The sequence below is a fragment of the Cibotium barometz genome, chromosome 13, assembly GCF_041138505.1.
Source record: "Cibotium barometz isolate CiBa-2024 chromosome 13, ASM4113850v1, whole genome shotgun sequence".
Taxonomy (NCBI): Eukaryota; Viridiplantae; Streptophyta; class Polypodiopsida; order Cyatheales; family Cibotiaceae; genus Cibotium; species Cibotium barometz.
This window is the reverse complement of record NC_141058.1, coordinates 46549295-46566008: the sequence shown is the minus strand read 5'-3', so window position 1 is coordinate 46566008 and position 16714 is coordinate 46549295. Positions and strand designations below refer to the sequence as shown.

Sequence of the window (16714 nt, the reverse complement as noted above, 5' to 3'; positions counted from 1 at the left end):
TTCTTGTAGAATGGGTGCGGATAGGTAGCAATGATGAAAATTGTATTTCCTAAATTATGCAGACTAGCCAAGTGTACTTATTGATTGGAAGAATCGTAGGTCATACATGGATCTTAGGAAGGGGCCATTAAAGCACAACAACATCAACATCAAAGGTTCTATGTTGCACCACCACCATCACCACCATCGATTAAATACAATGTGGGATTTTCAATCCTCAATAACTGAGCTCGAGACGTTTGAGTGTATTAGTGATGGTTGTAATTATGTATCTAACTTCTAGCTTAAGGATGACATGGAGGTGGAGAGTAACTTAATCACTTCTCCCATGCCTGAAGAGGATTGGGATTTGGTGCAATTAAGGGGCCGGATGTCTTTTAGTAGTGATAATCACTCTAAGATTAGTAGTGAAGTTAGCCCAAAAAATCCTAATTTTGCTCCATTATGTACTTGTTGAGTGATTAGTTAACTTGGCTCGTAGGAAAAGCCCATAAGCTCTTTACATTTTTAAAAATTCCATTGTTAACGTGATGACTATCTCACATAGCCTCAAAATTATAATGCTCAACCTCTCCCTACTCAATTCTTCTTGGAGATTCTCCATGTAAAGCTTACCCATTTTTTGTGTAACATCCATGCACACGTGGAATTTGAAATTGGCTTCAAATCATTAAAGATCAACCATAGTTTTAAGATGTAACTGTTGTTGGCAAAAGATGGTCAATTATTATTAGTACGTAGCCATGTCTGGATTGAGAAAGGAGGATCTGATGGGAAAAGTGGTTTAATTTAGTAGTATCACATTAGTGAAAGCCTTTAGACATTATCATAGAATTTATAGGTAGATGGATATGGGTGCATATCCTTAAAGGTGATTTATATTAGAGGGCTCATCTCATAAGATTCCTCTAACAAAAAAGGAGTGAGCAAGCAAGTCTTGTTGTACCTTAACATTTGAGGAAGGAGATATGGGGATTTTGATATGTGCATGGTCAAAAAGCATAGATGCAATTGGGATACTCCAATCATAAGAGATACAAAAATAATAGCTTTAGATTGATAAATTTTGTAAGATGCACTAGATGAGCTTAGGGATAAGATAAAATACTTATTGCTCGACTAGGTTGGATCTATGTGCATGCCCAATCTGAAGTGTAGTGGATTTGGAAAGCTAAATGCGAAAAGGATGGAATGATTGGGCACCATTCTCCTATTATATTACAAGATTCCATGTGTAATAAAGTTCAAGGGAAAGGGAAAAGTTTAGTTTAGATTCAATAAAGATGCAAGACTTAAGGGACTTGAAGGAGGAATTTAACAAGTACAATTTAGTACAATTTCACATCATCTTGGTGACATTTGGAGAGGAAAGATTAAAATAGGATAGAGAATTTCCTTCTATTCTCTAGAAAAAGCATGTAACAAAGAGTAGAAAGAGGAATGGCAGACAATTAATTCAAGATTTCAAGAAGAACTGGAAGGTGGAAGGTGGAAGATGGAAGAAGCAAGAAATGGTAAGGTGTAGCTATCCAAATGGTGGAGAAATAATGGAGATTTGTGAACATAGTGTGAGAGCATAATGTTTTTCACTTTTTAAAAGTTGAGCATGTGAAAGTGGACAAAGTGAGCATGTGAGTGGAGCTAGTAGAGCAATCAAATTAAAAAAAATGCCTTGTATGGATTCTACTCATGAATTTCTTAATAAAATCTAAGGAGTTAGGAGAGATTGCAAGAGAAATATCTGAAGATGGTTGTACCTCTATGGTTAGTAGCTCCTATATTGAAAAGGCACACAAATGGTTGTACCTTTGTGCTTTGGTTGTACCTCTATGTGCTTTGGTTGTGAAAAGGCATTGAGTGATAAGACCTTATCAATATAGGAGCTAGAGAAATATCTGAAGATGATGAAAAATGGTTTTACAAGAGAATGGTTTTTTTGGCAACTTGGAAGATTATTAAACACTACTAAATGATGGTGTCTTATGCGGGACAATACCTTAGGATGATCAAGTTTTTGAATACAAGAGGTTATAAATAATATATCAGTAATTTAAGATCTATTAGCCTTTAGAATGTGTCTAAAAAATCATAACTATAGCCTTGATTATGAGTTTGAAACTTTATATGAACTACAGTTTCAAAAAAACAATAGTGTTATATTAAGGGTAAGCATATATTTGACTTTTGTGGAAAGGTAAAGTTTGGTGGAAAATGTTGGTAAAAAGGTATAATCCTTAAGTTAGATCTAGAATGGATAAATAATGAAATGAATTGGGATTTTATTTTACTCACACTACAATGGTTAGTTTTGGGACTATTTCTTTAGAGTCATAAAACTGCAATGATGGGGTTTTGGTACCATTTCATTGGACTTATAAAATTGCATCTATGTGATGCTAGATGCCAATGGTCGAGGGAAAAATATCACTTTAAAAAAAAGACTAGGATGCTCTCTTTCTCCTTTGCTTTTAAATATTATCAACAATTCTTTAGATTATGATTTGCAAAATAAGCAAGAAAGGTACACTTCACTCTTGAGAACAACTTACACATGATTACTCTTACTATGACGTGGTGTGAAGAAGTTTAAGGAATTTTGGAACTCCGTTATTAAAATTTTGAGGCATCTACATCAATAAATAAGCATTTCTTTGGGCAAAATTTTACCAACCAAAGGTGGGATTGAGTTCTCATTTATAAATTCTAACAAGAAGTGTGGTCTATATTGCGTATTGTTGGAAACCTTCCAATCGACCATTAGAGAGTATAGACAAATTGTTGAGAAGTTATGTGGAACAATTGAAGCCAAATATAAAATGAGAAGTAAGTTGTTTACCTAAGGAATATGGTGGCTATGGATGAAGGAAGAGTATGCATGGCTCTTAATTCATGTTAATGGTTTGGAATTAGTGTTTGGGATTGAATATAAAATGTGCTAGAAGCATGTACAAGGAGTTAAGAAGGTGGTAAGACCTTTAAGATCATGGTAGAGATCAATGATCGGGTTGAGAAATGTTGTTAGAGCCATCATCATATATAAGATGAGCTTATGTGAACATGGTAGTGAATTTTGCTTGAAGTTTCAAAGACTTAGCCAATGCAAAGGATAGGTGATAATGCCAAGGATGGTTATTATGTCAACCTTTCATGTTTGATTGATTGATAGAAATAATAGACATTGGAGGCTTAATTAATAAATGCCCCTTTAAATTTATATATAGATGCCCATTATGGCCAAAAAATTAAGGATTTCATCTTCGAAAACTTGTGGACACAAAAAAGATTAAAAAAATGAACTCGATAATTCAACTATTTTACCATCTGTGCCTACACAAATGCATCTTCTTTTATTCTTTTAATACTTTTTTGCCAAGTCACCTTAGATTTTCTTATTTCTAGTCTCTTTGTGAACATTTTTAGTCTCCCTTGCAGCAATTGTTTTTTTTTTAATTGAAACATTTCATTTTAATTCTTGTGAATGCAATTCTTCTATGCTTAACTACAAATCAAAAGAGTTGTTTTCATATAAATCAATACAGGTATTCATATCAGAGATGAGAACAAGAAAAGATGCAATGGACGAAGCCATCAATAGCAACATTCTTCAAAGGTGAAGAAAGTAAAGCTTAGCTTCTTTAAGTGCTGCAATCAGTAAAAAATGCAGCACCCTTTACAAAGAAAGACATCGTTTATAAGGTAAGATAAACAACAATCTTAAGTGCACAATGGAAGATACTTGCACATGACAAAGGTATGGCTAAACTTTGCAAAAATATCCAACAAAATCCAAAGAATACAAATTTAAAATGCATGCCTCACCACTACTAGGCGCTATGCAAAGTTGTTGGCATTCATGCAAGAGCAAATGTTGCAAGAAGACTTGATAGAAATGCAATACATTACTGAAGCCACAAAACATATTCAGTGTGTTGATTCGATAAGTTTCTTAAACTACAAAATGCGAGTGTTGGATATCAATGCTCCATGCTTATATTATAGTGTCCAAACACCGATTAGCTCACATTTATACAACCCCCATTATAAGCAATAGCCATGGTTGAGCAACCCAAATGCCAAATGGCCACCTAGAGAACTAGATGGTGGAGACAACCTTGATAGATTTGACACACTGCCAAATAGGTTGCATGCATGCATGCACCGGTCTCCATAACAATCCACACAAAAATTAAAATACTCTATAAAATTGCCTTGAGCTTGTGGGATACGAAGGGACATCCACACAAAAATCAAAAGACTACTCTATAACATTGTCTTGAGCTTGTGGGATATGGACATCCAAATGGTTCTGAATGAACCCAAAAGTTGCACCTCAGTCAAATTGGATTGGCATTATTGACTGATAAGCACAAAAACAAGTTTGTACTAACCACACTAACTACCAAAGGACCGCCTAAGACAAAACACAATTCATGTAGACTACTTGCACAAAATCACTATAGGACATCCAATCACCAAATTTCCATCTTACCCAAACTTCTACTAGCACAAGTTAGTCATTGAATCATCATTTATCTACCATACCTACACGGTGACACACAAATCCGCTTGAATTGAACAAGATTTACAAGCTACTTATATAGTCATCCTCAACCCATTCTCTTATTACCAAAGCCTCCCATCTCAACAAGTTTAGATGACCATCGAAAGTCCCTTTTTACAAGAACACATGGGTGTTGAGTTGTCATCACATGAATTATACAATACAGTTCTCTACCTTTAACAAGGTATCATTCATCACCTTTGTTAGTATTGTGCTATGGAAGTCTCTAGAATGTTGCACACATGCACATGCTGTATCCTCTTACACCAAACTTTCAATTTAGTCCATCCATTCAAAAGGTGAAAATACTTTATTTGGTTTTGATCTCATTTACCCTCTAGAGGTGCAGACATCCTTCCTTAACTGGCCATACCTCACAATTTACCTTTTTAGACTTGCCCATTTTTTAAAAAGATAACTTCAATCATGTTTACGAGAAAGTGTTTGGCTCAAGCACATAAATTTGACAAATTTCATTTCAATGGAACATATTCATGATTACCACTTATTGTTATTGGAAAACTTGGTATAATTAGTGGAATTTTACAAGACGGTTCTGTATCAAGGACATCAATAAAAACTTCAAGCTTGTTGCTCATGGTGTGAAATAGAATTCACGTGAAGCAGTGTGCAGTAAAAAATTGTTGCGTTTCCTGCAGCTTGAATACAATAATTTACAAGTATGAATGACCAAAAAATGCTGCACTCGTGGCTCTGACACACAGGCATCAAGAAAACTCATGTTAATGTTACATTTAAAAAAATGGAACACAGCTAAACCTGTACTGTTGATGGTTGAAAATGCCCTAATGTGCTCATGTGTGCACATGCACACAAAGTGTTTTGATCATAGGACAAACATTTACACTCCAACACGGATGATCTATTCATCATGCTTACGGGTGTTCTAACCATAATGATTGAAGACTTCTTCCATCACAAGAAAGAAGTCTTTCTTGACTTCAAATACTTTCTTTGATCAGGTCAAGAATGAAGCTTTTACATGGGCATTTGGCATCAAAAAGAGTTGAACTTGCCATGTTAGGGGAATACCCTCTCCTTGCCATGCCCTAATCTATTCGAGGAAGGATGCCAGCAGGTTGCTGAAAGGCACGGGTGGGCATCCCTCCATTCATTCGTAGCTGCAGTTGGAAGGGCTAAATGCACATCTTCATTAGGTTTCTTGTCACATAACCACCACTACAAACCATCGGGAAAATTATTGACCTGGCCTTGCTCCAGCACATCCTGATTGTTAACTTTGTATGCAATTCTTAGTCTCATTGCCAGCTTTTTCTGCAGATCAAATGCAACAAAATGAGAGAGGCAGTCACGCAACCTCAACTGAGCTCATTATATGTGGCCATGCAGAATGAACTATATTGAGTTTTGTGCATGTGTGCCTGTGCAGTCTAATCTTTCAACAAACCATATCTAGTTGTGCATGCAATCCGTGTCCATGTGCATGTGCATGTGCATGTGCCTGTGCCTATGAGTGTGTGCAGTCCATATCTATGCATATGCACATGCAGTTGATTTTTTGCTAAACCAAAGAAACAAATGTACCTCTCCATGCGTATTGTTGTGCACCATAATGTTTTGGGTTATCACACCCTCTCCGCTTGGAGGGAGAATATTACTGCTTGCCGGCTCCAAATTCAGTTGCATAGACTGAAAGCAAAGACTTAACTTTATACTAATACACAAGTTAGGCATAACCCTTCGAAAAAAACCATAAATTAGTGTCATCTTCCATTCACCCTAAAACACCTAACCATGGGTTGCCCTAGTGTTGGTTTTCTATCCATCCTACACCACCATCTTACCTTTGGAACAGCTGCTTGAAAAATGAAGTCCGTGTATGGTGTAGATGACATGTTTGTGTATACGGCCTTTATCAATGTGGACTGAGGTTTGCCTGGAGTCTTTGAAAAGCTAAAAGTCACCTTCAATGTTTTGCTTTGAAGAACATCCAGAGTAGGGAATTGCAAGCTTTCTACATCCCCAAACAAGGATTGGTTAACAAAGCAACACTATAGACTGTTTCAAAAGAAGGGTGTACAAATTAAGAATTGAAAGATTACCTTTTGTAGCTGAAGCTGGTGAAGCTCCCATGACAAGGTCGCCTAACAAATCAGTGGTTGAATGACTGGCAGTTGATACTGATCTACCTTCCAAAATACCATTTCTGGATGGTGCCAGGATTGTGTCTGCAAGAGAAGCAGATCCTGATAATTTTGAGTCTGACAGAGAATCCAGTAATGAGTTTTGGGTAGCTTGCAAGGGTGCACTTTGTGGTAGAGGAAACCCCGCAGCAGGTGAAGGTGCTGACAACGTAGGTGCAGGCAATGTTGTGACTGTGCTGCCTAGCGAGAGTAGATCTAACAACACATCTGCGCCTCCAGCTGAAGTCTGGGCTGCAAGCCAGTTCATTAATCCCAAAAACATTAGTAAAAGCCCATGAGTGGGTGCAGATTAATATATAAAAACCTCGTAAGTACAGTACATATTGTACTCATCAGGCCTCAACATGCTTTCTCCCTTGATACCTTGTGTAGCATTTGTGGCAGTTGTCATGGATGTTACGCCAAGAAGATCTTGCAGGAAGTCACCAGCAGACTGTGGAGGAGCGGGAACATCCTCCACACTCAAATCAAGCAGGTCCATCAAGGCATTTGTTGGTGCTACTATTGGTTTTGTATGACCATTGGCGACAGCTTTGACTGTGGATACAGGAGAAGCAGACGCAGTTTTCCCATCACTGCTGAGTGTAACATTGGCCTCATCAGACCTCTTCGCAGCATAGGTGGCTTCATCAAGCACTGGCATTCTCTCCACTAATGCTTCCCTGAATCAAAACACAAAGAATGCTGTAAGATGTGAGCTTTGCATTTCATACAATTCACGGGCACTTAACTTGACAGGAGTCTGCTGTGCAGGCAAACCAGTATTGAACTCGTTACTCATGAAGTGGTAGCCTCAGGCCCGACTTGCACATTAGAAATTTAGCCATCTTTACATCAGCAAAATGCATAGCACGTGCATGGATTTCAGCATCTGAAGTGGGGGTAGTGATGGTCATAAAGGTCTCATAGGTGATCGTGGCTTCAAAGGTTAATAGACTTATTACATGACCACTAAAAAGAGACCGTTTAGAAGAGGGAAGCTCACTTGATGTTTTCATGCTTTGCAAGAATAGATCCAAACTCTATCGCTCTCTGCTGTAGCTCCAAGACAAAACTGCTTTTGTTTTGTGATATCAAGTCTTTAATGTGCCTGTTTTCAAAAAGACAAAACAAAACAAGGGCTAGGCTTCTAAGTACAACAATTAGACTAAGTACCACAAGATTGACCATTTGCCGGCACCCATTGCATGATTTATTAAAGCTGTATTTGACACAGTACATGAAAGCTACGAAATGCATAGCTACACTTTACAACTAGGCTCATAATTTGCAGTAAACTAAGAGTGAGCGAACACTTGGATTAGCTAGAGCAAAAGGATCAGCTCCAAACCCTATATTGGGCTAATAGCTTGTGGCTATTTAGGAAAATGATGCAGGAAAGATGATCCAAGCCATAAAAGAAAAGCTACAATTGCATGAGCCTTGAAATCCACAAAAAAATTGATTGGATCTGGCCAAGCCTTGGAGCTTAGATTCTGCCGCTCAAAAACAAGCATTCCGTCCATAAAAATGCATGCTTCCAAGGACCAAATCCAACAGATAAGGTCTAACACACATTTTGTTATCCTCCACCTGCTAAAGTTTGAAATCTTTGCATGTGCAGTATCTATGAAACAAACCTTGAGACTTGCCAAGCATTTTAGCCTAAATGATAATTAACATCGTAACAGTATCTATGAAAGAAACCTTGAGACTTGCCGAGCATTTCAGGGCAAATGATAAAACCATCATGACCGCCTGTGAAGCTTGGACGGGAAATTTTGGCCATCCAAACTTCAGTCTTTAGTGATGAAAACTCTATGACCTCAAAGGATAGAAATCTAACCCTGTACAGGCTGGAAAACGAGAAGAAAGCTTTAGCATTGCTGTGAGGGCAATCGCACGTGTTTCAGGCTGCACTCGAGGATCTTTCATAACTTTCTCCACCACGTCCACCACATCAGATTCTGTCACCTGCCAATGAGAAAACGCATGAGAAGATATGCCAGCTATACAATTGACGTGCACCAAAACCAGTTGTGAAAAAACGCAATGCAGTTATACACCGCATATGAACCATCTCAAATTGAAAATCCATGCTGGAAATTTTTTACCCAGATCAGATCGCTCTACTAATCAATTAAAAATATGTGATCAGTCATTTACCTGTCAAGGAAAATCCACACAACTGTACAGTATGGATTGAAAACAGGAACACTACCTCAACAGGCAGGATGAAAGCACCACATCCCTGCAGAGCATTCACACGACCTTTGTTGGGATTCAGACTCCAGTCTCTCATGTGTGTGTCCCCCCCTTGTCTGTGTGAACCTCTGTTTGTGTGGAGGGGCACTACCTCAACAGGCAGGATGAAAGCGCCACACATCCCAGCAGAGCATTCACACGACCTTTGTTTGGGATTCAGAGCCTCATGTGTGTGTGTGTGTGTGTCCGCTCGTATGTGTGAACCTCTGTTTATGTGTGTGAACAGCCCCTGAAAGGGTTATTGTTCTAGTAGTGTGTGAACACACTTTTATAAGTGGATAAGATACGTGTGCCATGTGGAATCCACTTATTAGAGTGTAATATTTGTATTGGTCAAAAGATAAGGCTGCAAGCCTACAAAAGCATTGTACTTGGTGAGTATCATCACATCAATCAATCTAATCATCACTGAGTCGTGCAATAATCTCTTTCTTTGATCATTCTCTCTCTCTCTCTCTCTCTCTCTCTCTCTCTCTCTACACACAACATGGAGATCTTTGATCATTCTTAGCCTAGGACCTGCAACTTAGCTCCCAATTGGGTGCACCTGCTAACCGTAACCCTAAAAATGTCAATCAGAGCACAGGTTCTCTAGATGCCTTTGCTTCCTTTTGCTCCGAGCTCCTCTAATCGCATAGCCGCCTATCTCAGCAAGTGCTGCGCAGCCACCTTCTGCTGCCTGCAAGGCCCCATGGAGTGGCGCAACTGAACAGGCTACTGCTGCTGCTCCTGATGACCACCAGCTGCCCCTGCTCTTTGTCGACCAGCTGCAGTCACTATCACTCGTCTATGCCTTCGCCATGCTGTCGTCACATGTTCCCTGTCGACCAGCTGCAGTCACCGCCAAGAGCTGCTCATCCACGCCTATTATCCACGTCATCAGCAATCTGCCCTTTCCCACTCAGGTGCAGCACCTCAATTCCATAACTTGCAGATAGCAAGTCCCCATCGAGCATCAACATCATCTTCACTGTAGCTGCATCTCATAAAATTTTGGGACTTTTCTGCATTTTCAATTTCTGCATCAAATTGAAGCTGCAACGTCAGAACAAATTTGGGGTTTTTGCAAAATTGCCCATCTACATCAGAAATTGAAGTTTCTGCACTTCGCCAAACTTGGAGCTTTTCTAAAGATTGGCTTTTACTGGCCAAATTGAGTGAAATTGAAACTTTGAAACAGGTCTGAAATTGGGCTTTTGCCAAAATTGACCTAGATGTCAAAAATTGAGAGCACAGCAAGTTTAATTTTTGGGGCTTTCCCAAAATCGACATGTTATGTGAAAATTGATGCCTTCCACATCAATATGATCACCCCCATGGGTACCAGCAATAGTGGCAATATTACTCTAGGCCACCCCGGCAGTGCCGACATTCGGGATCAACATTGCTTGGCTCCACCAAAGCAATTCCCCAGCCTCGCCAATGCACCCCCACATGTGCCTACACTGAGCACTTCATTGTCATCTATGTATGGGTTCCAAGTCACAGTGCCTTGGAAAGGTCGCCGAAAACGACCGTGCTTCATCAACAAATGCACGGGAAGTTGTTAAGCTTCCAATTGTATATATATACCTAGATGAATCCAAGAACATGCCCAAATTCACCTTTTAGGAACGTGCATGTTATATACTCATGGTAGTGAACCCACAAGACTTATAACTATCAACTCCATTATGTATAGTATGGACTAGATACTACGACATCCCCACTAATGTCATGAGTGCCCAATAGTGGATGTAGAACTCTGTATCAAGATATGCTCTCACATACACACACACACACTTTTTTTTTTTTTGTGGAATCATAAGTATATTAGATTTACAAGATGACTATCCAAAGTAGATAGTCCCAAAGTACATCAACTGAAGATGTCAATATAAGACAAATATACATCATGATCTGTTTGGTCAACCTGCATGCAATCGAAGAAAGATTGATGTAGGGAGTACCGAAAAAAAGAAAATGCAGAAAAAACCGCAGAACTCTGGTCTGGGCAAATGAAGACCAAATAGCCAGAAAAACTTTCCAAATATCATATTTGGAAATCTAGCCCGTAGAAGCTGGATGAGAGGAAGAAAAAACTGACGAGAAGAAGGACAACTCCAAAAAATATGAATGACTGTCTCCCTGGAAGCAGAGCATCTATGGCAAGTGGATGAGGATATATGTCTACGTGCCAGAAACTGTCCTGAGGGAATAACAGCCAAAAGAACGCGCCACAAAAAGAGCTGTTGTCGAAGAGGAAGCTTTGACTGCCAAAGAGATCGCAATCGTCTTTTCCACCACCAAGATGACCGATGCATATGCCAGAAGAGATTTGCCCGTTCAGAAACCCAAGGCAATGGCAACAAATGTTTATACAAACCAGCAACTGTAATATCAGATAGCCTCAAGGGATGGCATGAAGAATCAAAAGAGGAGATAGTCCAATCTTGCAGGCGATCTCGAATTTCCAACAGTGGAATCAGCAAAAAAGGCTGAAGCATCTGAATTATATCACGCCAAAGACGACGATAATGAGGTCCCAAGCCATAATGTGCAGCAGCCTGTGGAAAAGAAAGAGGGGAGCCATCAGGATGGATGACATCTCCCACAGAGGTAACACCCTTTGAGTGGAGAAAATATGAACGCCGGGGTTCTTGCACCGTCAGGGGAACTGAAAATGCTTTGGACCAGTGGATGCTCTCAACGCGGAGAGAGTTGCCTTGTAAGGAGCCACGACCATTCCATTTTAAATTTGAAAGGACAAGCTTCCAATCAGCAAGTAAGCCAGAAATGAGAGGACAGTCCTTAATTTTGCCAGTAATGCAACCAAGAATAAAATCCCAATGAGTAGGTTGCCAATGGCCAAAAGCCAAAGTCGTCAGATGAAGTAACAAATGACAGATCATCGCTGTCCAAGGCTGAGTGCCTTCCAGAAATTGAAGCATCAGTTTACCTCTGTGGGCAAGAATATGCACCTGTAAATTAAGGATATTCAAGCCTCCATGCATTTTAGGGGTACACAAACGATTTGCCGAAAGCAAACGTACACTCTTTTTCCCCTGCTTCGACCTCCAGAATATCTCCAAGATGGTGGACATAAATAATTTCAGCTCCCCCTGAGAAAACCTGATGAGAGGAAGGTAGAACTGAATATAGGCAACCAAGATGGATTGGAGAATCCGTAAACGAACATGCAATGGCCATGTTGCAAGTTTCCAGTATTCCAACTTTTTCTTGAGCTTTGCCAAGACCCAATCTGTTTGTTGACGGCGAGTGACTGTCCATCCCAAAGGATATCCCAAATGCTGAATCAAATGAGTGGAGTGAACTATTTCCCCTGGCCATAGCAAATTATGCCACTGTTTTGAATGCAGAGGCAACAATTTAGATTTCTGAAAATTGATTTGTAGGCCAGCCGCAAGTGCAAACAAAGAAAGAGCCTGCATCAAAGTAGAGAGATCCTGATGTGTATTGCGAGGAAGAAAAAAAGAATCGTTAGCATATGCTTGAGCAACCAACTGACGTCTATTCTGAATGTCCAATCCATGAAGACTGCCAGTATCAACCAAATGATCCATATAAAGAAGCATGGGATGCGTCGCTATAGTATACAAAAGAGCACTTAAAGGGCATCCCTGCCTAACTGAACGATGCAAAGTCCATGATTCTGAGAGATCTCCTGACAATATACAAGCCGCCTGGCTATCAGCATAAAGCCAGTAAATGATATTCTGCATTTTTTCTCCAAATCCCAGAGCACGCATGGTTTCTTGAATGAACCCCATTTAATAGTATCAAAAGCCTTAGCAATATCCACTTGCAATAATAAGACATCCTGCTGCGTGTATTTGGCATATTCAATGCCAATATAAGCATTTGCAATGTTATTTGTAATGTGCCTGCGAGGAATAAATCCATACTGTGCAGAATGGAGTCCATCATTCAAGCAATCCTTAATGCGATCGACAACCATTTTACTGATAATCTTGTATATCACCGGCATAAGGGTAATTGGTCTCCAATCTGCCAAAGACTGACATAAGTGTTTTTTAGGCAACAGCTTCACTAATCCTTTTTTCCAGGAAGCTGGCATTTGCCTTGTCTCCCAGGCAATGTTTACCATACGCAACAAAGGTAATTTGAGGGTGTCCCAATATGCAAGAAAAAATTCAACTGTAAGGCCATCCCATCCTGGAGCTTTCCATCGGCCACAAGACCTGATTGCATCAGACAGCTCTTGTTCAGAGAATTTTGTTTCTAGTTGTTACGCCTAAGTAGCAGAAAGGATGGGGGATACATGCTGTAATAACCGATGACGTGCATCATACACTTCCATGGCGTCCACACACACACGCACACACATAAGAGCATATATTCACACAAAGCCCTTTGTACTAAGTTTCTGTCAAACCTCTGGAGATGCAGGACAGACTCAGCCATAATGAAGCCTAGCACTAAGGAAAGTAGCAAATAGAAAGAGTTTGTACAATAGAAAGAATTAGTACAGTAAATAAATAGTTGATAGGACAAATGCACCGCTAAAGATAGAAAGAATTAGCACAATATTAACTGGCCGCAACTTGGACGAAAACTTCACAATGTGAAATCTGCATGTCCGCTAATACGGTTGAATTATATACCTAGATGAATCCAAGAACATGCCCAAATTTACCTTTTAGGAACGTGCATGTTATATACTCATGGTAGTCAACCCACAAGACTATATAACTATCAACTCCATTATGTATAGTATAAACTAGAGAAGCCTTGTTGTTCCACTGGTGTATGACTTGCCGCGATATCGGCATGTCCAATGATGGGAGTTGGACTTCTTGGTGTCCTTCTCCACATTGAGGCAATGCAAATCAAAAGCCTCATGCTTCTCCCGAGGCATGATGGATAAGAGAAGGGCTAAAGCGTGGAGTAGAGGAGAGAGCGTAGAGAAGATGAAGTATGGGAAGAGCTTGGAGGAAGAGAACTTGGAGTAGAGGCTCAAGTGGGATGGAAGGAGCTTGGAGGAGGGTGGAGGAGAGGCTTGGAGTAGAGGCTTGGTCCTTGAGCCTTGGAGTAGATGGAGGGTGGTGGAGGAGAGGCTTGGAGTAGATGGAGGAGAGGCTTGGTCCTTGAGGCTTTTATAGAAGGACTCAGGAGAGATGAAAGGAAAACAACCAAAAAAACGGACAGAAAACGGCTACTTCCAACGGGCAGAAACAGGGAAATTTCGTACGTGATCGTACGGATACGTACGGTGCCGTACGGTACGAATCATACGTACGGCCAGATCCGTATGACGTACGGAACTAAGCATGATGGTAGTCAACCCACAAGACTATATAACTATCAACTCCATTATATATAGTATGGACTGGATACTACGACATCCCCACTAACATCATCAGTGCCCAATAGTGGGTGTAGAACTTTGTATCAAGATATGCTCACACACACACACATACACATAAGAGCATATATTCCAATTGTATCTCCATTTTTGTTCATTCTCAACATAACCCCGCTTAGAGCAAGGGGACATGTCTTGGTAGGCTAATGTAGGCTGTCATGTGTGGTCAATCTCTTATATCAAGCCTGACATCTTATATCATGCTTGACAAGAGAGTTTCAAGTGTTATCTCCACTTTCGCTCCAAAGGGGGGTTTGTTGGGATTCGGAGTCTCGTGTGTGTCCCCTCGTGTGTGAACCTATGTTTGGGTATGTGTATGTGTGTGTGTGAACAACCCTTAAAAGGGTTATTGTTCTAGTAGTGTGTGAACACACTTCTTTTAAAAGTGGTTAAGTTTGCCATGTGGCATTCACTTTAATATTAAAGTGTTATATATGTATGGGTTAAAAGATAAGACTGCAAGCCTACAAAAACATTGTACTTGGTAAGTATTATCACATCAATCAATCTAATCATCATTGAGTCGTGCAATAATGTCTCTCTTGGAACATCGTCTTTCTCTCTCTAGCTCTCTCTCTACACACACAGCATGGAGATCTTTGATCAGCCTAAGACCTACAGCTTTGTCACCATTTAAGGCACTCTATGGACAGGAATGCTTATCTTCCCTAAATTTCTCTGATCTAACCTTAAGAGTCAAAGTCTCCAGAAAAATGCTCGAGGAGATGAAAGAGCAGACCAAGGCTATCCAAAAAGATATTAAAGCTACTCAAGATCAGCAGAAACATTACGGCGACACAAGGAGGTCTAAAAAGATCTTCAAGGAGATAGTTCTTATCCAGGTACGACCCAAGCGTAGCTCTCTATCACTTGGAAAGTATAAGAAACTCAGCCCAAGATATTGTGGACTCTATATAATCATCGAGTGTTTGGACAGAAGTGCCTATAAGCTACAGCTCCCTGCCCATGTTAAAACTTAAGGTCCACAATGTATTTCATGTAAACTTGGTGAAGTCTTATGTACCCAATCTCGTTCATATTCTTGATGATGAGCAAGTTGTGATCCCAACTCAAGGAGTCCTTGTGTTGCAACCTAGTAGAATCATAGATTCTAGATAAAGGCAGCTCCGTAACCGAGCCATTACAGAACATCGTGCATCAAAAAGAAAGGGATCCCCATCCCAAAAGATGCCTCCTTGGAAAAAGTGCATCAAAGGACTTTACCCTGGATTGTACACATACCAAGGTGCCCACACATGGACCAAAAAACCTACCACCCTAGCATATGGTCTCCACTAGCCGCCACGTGGACACCCATGCGACCACTGTCCTGGAAAGTACATGTGTACCCCATCTTTGATCCGCTTACAGGCACCCCTCTTTCTACGGGCCCATGCAACGACAGACCGGCGTACTTTAACCGTACACCGTCCTTCCCACCCCTCTTTGCTCTCTCCTTATGTCATGTGCACACTAGGGGCAGACAGATTGGCGAGCTAGAGTATGATATGTTGTGGGCAGACATGTGCTTTTGGTCTGCTATTGATAGCATGTGCTTTTTGGGCGTTCCTTCCCTATTTATTGGGGGGAGGGGTACCAATGGGGCACACACCGACGGATGGAGCATAGTAGTGCAAAGCGCGTGGAGCAGGAGCACCATCGCACAAGAGGCCGACGTCCTTGGGGGATAATCCCAGGTGGTAGAGGACACCGGACGAGGACGATGGCACGGCACTCGCGAAAGCATGACGCTCTAGCTCGTGGCTCAATGGGGACAGCCAAGTCTTGTGGGCTTGCCCACGGCTGTCATGGTTGGGTGGCGAGTATGCCTGCACCCAGATATGTTTCTTCCGCTTTGCCTTCTAGGGTTAGGGTTCGTTGCTTTGTCTTGCTTTTCAGGGCTGTTTTGCAGATTTCCCTCACGGAGAGATCTCGGGATTTGACAGTGGTATCAGAGCCTCTCCGGGAGGAAGATGCGAGCGGGACACCTTCGGGTGAGTTCTTTCTATGTTTCCTGCAGCATACATGTGTAGGTTTATTGCAAGATAAAGAAAGAGAGAGAGAGAGAGAGAGAGAGAGAGAGAGAAAGAGAGAGAGCTGGCGGGGGTGCAAGAAAAAGCACCATGGATGCACGTGGTTCTTATGCCGTGGTTGCTGTTTAAAAAAAAACGCCATGTTTGCCCGTGATGGCTGCGTGTAGAGCTCCTCGAGATTCGTGTGACATGAACTGTCCTCAGTTTGCTGTTGCATTGCTTTTGCGCGTGTGACTGCGGGCAGGTTGGTGGCATGGTGGCCGGCCTAGTTGTGGCCAGCCAACCTTGTGTGGCCAACAGCCAG

General features: G+C 40.9%; 1 protein-coding gene across 1 annotated transcript in view; it reads right to left on the bottom strand.

Annotated features, from left to right (window-relative positions):
- Positions 1 to 5135: 5135 nt before the first annotated feature.
- Positions 5136 to 16714, bottom strand: part of LOC147632750 (AP-1 complex subunit gamma-2-like) — a 76243-nt gene continuing 64664 nt past the window's right edge. Inside the window, exons 12-18 of the mRNA XM_086807599.1 lie at positions 8573 to 8700; positions 7733 to 7837; positions 7111 to 7409; positions 6646 to 6978; positions 6388 to 6557; positions 6128 to 6232; positions 5136 to 5857 (exon numbers count right to left, since the gene is read on the bottom strand). Of these exons, the coding sequence (XP_086663725.1) occupies positions 5762 to 5857; positions 6128 to 6232; positions 6388 to 6557; positions 6646 to 6978; positions 7111 to 7409; positions 7733 to 7837; positions 8573 to 8700 (1236 nt within the window). The 3' untranslated portion in view covers positions 5136 to 5761. The remainder of the gene's footprint in view (positions 5858 to 6127; positions 6233 to 6387; positions 6558 to 6645; positions 6979 to 7110; positions 7410 to 7732; positions 7838 to 8572; positions 8701 to 16714) is intronic.